This window comes from Staurois parvus, unplaced genomic scaffold (assembly GCF_062004578.1).
Source record: "Staurois parvus isolate SC_StPar_1 unplaced genomic scaffold, SC_StPar_1.0 ptg000779l, whole genome shotgun sequence".
Taxonomy (NCBI): Eukaryota; Metazoa; Chordata; class Amphibia; order Anura; family Ranidae; genus Staurois; species Staurois parvus.
In genome coordinates, this window is record NW_028318575.1 from 3,724,336 (window position 1) to 3,730,335 (window position 6,000).

At 39.4% G+C, this 6,000-nt stretch overlaps 1 protein-coding gene across 1 annotated transcript in view; it reads left to right on the forward strand.

The window, feature by feature from the left end:
- Nucleotides 1–3,097, forward strand: part of THSD7A (thrombospondin type 1 domain containing 7A) — a 670,811-nt gene extending 667,714 nt beyond the window's left edge. The window contains exon 31 of the mRNA XM_089654586.1: nucleotides 2,461–3,097. Within this exon, the coding sequence (XP_089510712.1) occupies nucleotides 2,461–2,545 (85 nt within the window). The 3' untranslated portion in view covers nucleotides 2,546–3,097. The remainder of the gene's footprint in view (nucleotides 1–2,460) is intronic.
- Nucleotides 3,098–6,000: the final 2,903 nt, after the last annotated feature.

Genomic DNA, 6,000 nt, shown 5'->3' on the forward strand with positions numbered 1-6,000 from the left:
TATATACAGTACATGAAAGAAGGACCAAAACATTTTAAGAAAACCCTATATTTTCTGTTATAAAAATATCCAAGAAAATCAAATTTCTTCATAAATTTAGGCCAATTAGGAATTTACACAGCTATGATGCTATACTAGTAATGGCGGTGGTCAGCGACTTATAGCATGCCTGTGATAGTGTGGCGGGCAATCTGGCGCTGACAGACACTGGCTGGCTAGCAACACAAATACATTGATCAGATATAATACTGTACAATGTCACTGTGCTACTGTTTCGGGTCAACATCGAGGGGTAATAAAGGGGTTAACTGTGTGCTTAACAGCGTGTACTGTGTGCTGCTTTTACTATACTATCTGGCTGTTTTTTTTCTCCCTGGTTTGCAGAGAGAAGAAACAGCCAGATCGCTGTTCAACAGAGTTCCTTGTTTTTGTAAACACAGAACTCTGTGTGTGATTGGCCAAAGTTGATTAGCTGATTTCAGCCAAAATCAGCTGGCAAACCTGTTGGGCACAGCATGGGTCTGCAGGGGACACGTACAGGTATGTCGCTTGGCCTGGAGCTGCTGCCCGCTCGCAGTACGACTGCTGTTGGCGGACAGCAAGCGGTAAATTAGCTACTTGGGTGTTATGCCAGTCCAGAGGTTTCAATCATTTCTAAACCCCTGACCTGGAACAACTGCATATATACTGTACCACCCTATTAGATTGTAAGCTCTTATGAGCAGGGCCTTCCTAGCCTTCTTGTATTCTGACTGTAATGTCTCCCTTTATATTGTACAGCGCTGCACAAACTGTTGGTGCTATATAAATCATTTATAATAATAATGATAATATGTAGGCCAGGAGTAGTTAATGCTTCTTTCAGGCCAGAGTCTCAGAATATTATTATGATCATTATTATTATTATACATGATTTATATAGCGCCAACAGTTTGCTCAGCGCTTTACAATATAAAGGGAGACAATACAGCAACAATACAGCTCAATACAAGAGGGATAGGAGGGCCCTGATCCTTGGAGCTTACAATCTAGGAGGGAATATTTTGACAGCAGAGGCAGCCAGGCACTTAACATTTTCAGAAATGGGTCAGAAATTGAATTCTTTATATTTCTTTAATTAAATGATTCTTTTAAATTTTTCAGCTAGAACAGAAAACCTATAAAAGCCAAATGTATGTTCGCTCATTCTACTCGGCTTTGTATCTAAGAAAGGAAACTATATTCTGTAATCAACCTTTACAACAGTGCCACCAGCTGGCTATAATTGGGTACTGCACCAATCATCAGTAAAAACAATGCAAAAAAACAAAAAGAATAAAAAATACAAAATAAGACTTTTTAGAGGGTTTTACTTTTAGAAAAGTATTGAAAAGAAAAAAATAACTAAATGAAAGATGTTGCTCATAGCATGTTTAGAATAAGGCTAATATTTTTATTATTATTTTATGTCTTCTTTTTCTTCTTCTTCTTTATTCTTTCTTCCTTTCTTCTTCTTTCTTCCTTTCTTCTTCTTTCTTCCTTTATTTTTCTTCTTTCTTCCTTTCTCTTCTCCTTTTTTCTCCCTTTCTTTTTTCCTCTTCCTACTTTCTTCTTTCTTGTTTCGTCTTCCTTCTTCTTTCTTCCTTCTTCTTCCTTCCTTTCTTCTTTCTTCCTTCTTCTTCCTTCCTTTCTTTTTTCTTCTCTCTTCTCTTTTCTTCTTCCTTTCTTCTTCCTTCCTCTTTCTTCTTCTGTTTCTCTCTTCTACTTTTTTCTTCTTCCTTCCTTTCTTTTTTCTTCTTCTACCTTCCTTCCTTTTTTCTTCTTCTACCTTCCTTCCTTCCTTCCTTCCTTCCTTCCTTCCTTCCTTCCTTCCTTCCTTCCTTCCCTCCTTCCTTCCTTCCTTCCCTCCTTCCCTCCTTCTTTCCTTCCTTCCTTCCTTCCTTCCTTCCTTCCTTCCTTCCTTCTTTTTCTTCCTTCCTTCCTTCCTTCCTTCCTTCCTTCTTTTTCTTCCTTCCTTCTTTTTTCTTCCTCTTCCTTCCTTCTTTTTTCTTCCTCTTCCTTCCCTCCTCTTCCTCATGTCTTGTACCCACCTATGTAGAATTATTTACTCTTTGCTCGTGCCCGTTTAGGTATAGGAAATAATACTCTGAATTTTGCAATGATGACCAGTAATCCAAGTTAACTAAAAGGTAGAAAAACTGTGCTTGGTGCTCAGCATCATACAAGAATCAAAATCAAAACTCCCACAGCTGCATTCACAAACACATAATACTAGTGTTGAACTAGTATTGCATTTTTATTTTTTCAATTGTATTTGGATTTATGATGTTGTTACACACATCTCATTTCTTTATATATGTTGTACTCCTCTAAGCGCATTTTTTCTGCACGTATGAATGAGCCCTAATATGCCAGTGTTCATGAAGCCTTAATAAAATAATGTTTCATTGTTAAATTAATTTTTCTTCTTTTTTTTTGCAGTAAGAAGCCAAAGAAACCACCAAGAAGGCAAAACAACCGCCTAAAACCGCTAACCCTGGCTTATGACGGAGATGCGGACATGTAAAAAAAATAAAAATTATTGTGAAAAACCTGCAAAAGCAAAATATACATTCCATCTCTTGTATATCAGAAATGACCAGACAGGGACAAAGAGTCAATGTTCAGAGAAGAAAGGGACGTCTTTAAGGAAAAAGGAAAGAATACATTGATTTATAAAGTAACGGTCAGTAATATGGCGGAAGCTAAAGCACAGTTCTCACTGCTACTTCATTGGACGGTCTTGAACTCGAGGACTCGATTGTGAAGTGAAAACCATGTCACTGTAATTGTAAACACAAACAGACCCAAAAATAAAACTAAACCGGGCACCCTAACCCTTCTCCAACCAATACTCATGAACTTAAGCCGTGTGATCCGCCGCTGGCCGACCGAACAAATGATAATCTCCCGCCTGTCCTTGGAAATAATGAGGTTTGCTGTATATAATACAATATAAAGACATTCAGTATTCAAATAGTTTACAAAATACATATTCCACCCGACTTCAACATGGGACCACAATTCCGGTCACTCTCCTATGCCACGGTACACATCAATAAAAGTGTCCTGTAATGCAGTATTTTATATTATCTCTGACCAAGTACCCACTTGTAAATTGGACCATGTTTTTACTTTCTCTAACTCTCCTAATGTTGCCTACATCATTTTTTTTGCTGTATGTAAGGCAAGAATTGCACTATATTAGTGCAGCATGATATGCACTTAACTAGTATTGCCATAGAAAATGCCTCTTTCATAAGGGATGGTGTCTTGTGCTAGAAGTGTCACGTAGACATTTAAAGCAGAATTAAGGATTTTTTTTTAATGCAAAGACCCAAAAATTGTCAGTTAAAAATTTTGCATGCATTAATACTTGAAAATCTGTTACCTGCATTATCCATATTTTACATTGTCCACAGTTTAGGCCAACTTAGGTGAAGGTGTGGAATGTTTACGACCTCTGGGCTGTGCAGCTTGCAAAGTTCTAGCCAAGAGGACATAGAAAAAAATCAGGTTATCCATATTTCATATTGTCCATAGTTTATATTATCCATATGCCATCTTGTAGATGCTGTTCCTCAACGTAAGCAGGATGTTCTCAGTAGAGATTATTTTTATTCTTGGTGGGAAACTGTAATGCAGTAGGTTAGTTATACTGTTCGCCAATCATCCTTCTCTGGCTGTGCAGGCTGTAGAGCTTTAGTCAAGAAATCATAAAGAAAATCAGGTCTTGAACTAGGTTTGAAAGTCTACAACCTGTTGCCTGGGCACTCTGCAAAGCTCAAGCCAAAAGGTTATAGATAATCTCAGGTCCTGCTGTAGGCCTGAAGGTGTGAGTAAAATATGACCTCTGGACTATGCAGCTTGCAAAGCTCCAGCCAAAAGGTCATAGATAATCTCAGGTCCTGCTGTAGGCCTGAATGTGTGGGTAATCTATGACCTCTGTGCTATGCAGCTTGCATAGCTCAAGCCAAGAGGTCATAGAGAATCTCAGGTCCTGCTCTAGGCCTGAAGACATGGAAAGTCTAAGACATATTGTCCGTACATCTTGCAAAGCTCAAGCCAAGAGGTTATAGCATGTCCTGCGCTAGGCCTGTAGGTGTGGGTAATCTATGACCTCTGGACTATGCAGCTTGCAAAGCTCAAGCCAAGAGGTCATAGATAATCTCAGGTTCTGCGCTAGGCCTGTAGGTTTTGGTAATCTATGTCCTCTGGACTATGCAGCTTGCAAAACTCAAGCCAAGAGGTCATAGATAATCTCAGGTTCTGCTGTAGGCCTGAAGGTGTGGGAAATCTATGACCTCTGGGCTATGCAGCTTGCAAAGCTCAAGCCAAGAGGTCATAGAGAATCTCAGGTCCTGCGCTAGGCCTGAAGACATGGAAAGTCTAACACCTATTGGCTGTACAGCTTGCAAAGCTCAAGCCAATAGGTCATAGCATGTCCTGCACTAGGCCTGAAAATGTAGGAAATCTATATCCTCTGGGCTGTCCAGCATGCAAAGCTCAAGCCTAAGGGTCATGTAGAATTTCAGGTCCTTCTCTAGGCCTGCAAAGCAGCTTGGCGATCTTCTGGAATAGTCCCAAGACACTTAGCTGTCTGTATAACTACGTGCTCTGAGCGAATGGGGGCAAAATGGAATGTTACTAGGCTATTTTCTCTACAGGTTGAATGTTATTTTTTTTTTTTATTTCGATATCTTTATTTAATTTTTTATTGTTATTTTCACCACAAAACAAGAACCGTTACAGTTAAAAAAAATGTCATTAGATATCACACCTAATGTCTAACACATCTTACAAGGTTCCACAGCCAAGGGCCATCTAAAAGAATATCCATAAAAGACAGCCTTGCCTAATATTTTGATATAGCAATATTAAATATAATACGCTTATATTATATGTTGTCTATTAAAAAATAGAGGTTTGGGAAACTACTGCATTACGATCACTAGTCGGTGCTGATGATCATAGTAATTATTTATTTCCTTTGATCATTAGCTCCATCGAGTGGCCATTATGCAATTTTTTTCCAGTATAAAGCAGAACCTAACTCCCAAAAGGAAGTTAGTTCTGTTTGCCCTTTGGAAATGTTTTAATGTATTTCTTTTTAGTTCCGCTCCCTACTGCCATTCCAGTCTAGGCCAGAATTACATGTACCTGGTCCTGCAACCTCCTGGGATGCTTACATCACATTTCTCAGGAGGCTGCAGTTCCAGCACACAGAGCAGCCTGTGGGGAGCCTTCACCCGGAAGAGCCAGCCAGTTGAAGAGTGCTGACATGGGCAGCACACTTTCTAAATGTTTGTTTAGCACTTCCGCCTGGCAATACTAGGGTCATTGGTTTGAATCCCAACCACGGCACTGCCTGCCTGGAGTTTGCATGTTCTCCCTGTGCCTCCTACACTCCAAAGACATGCTGGTAGGTAAATTGGCCCTAGTATGTGTATGCATGAATGTGAGATAGGGACCTTGTACGCTCCTTGAGGGTTAAGGACTGATGTGAATGTAATATATATATATATATAGTGCTACATAAATTGATGATGCTTTACAAGTACCTGTAATAAGTAAAGGGTAGTGGTGCAGGGCATTGTGTGGGTGAGTATGTGTTTTGAAAAGAACACAACACTCCAGTTAAAGAGGCAAAAAAACATGGGTGGGTGGAGGGTACCACTTTGGCTCTACTCTGTATGAATGAATAACATTCGACCTGGAGAGAAAATAGCCTAGCAACATTTGATTTGGCACCCATTCCAACAGAGCAGTTTCACAGGACGACTAGCCCTGCAAGTGTGCATGCATGCATTATTTTAATTAGCAATTTCAGAGTTTTTGCATTGAAAAAAAGTATGTTCTGCTTTTAAGGGAAATAAAAAAGTGTTGAAAATCAGGAAGAGAGTAGAGTTTCTGTACCGGGGTCAATAATGTGTATATACAATAGCCATTTTCTAGTTAGAACTTGTGTCTCTTGTTTTGGAC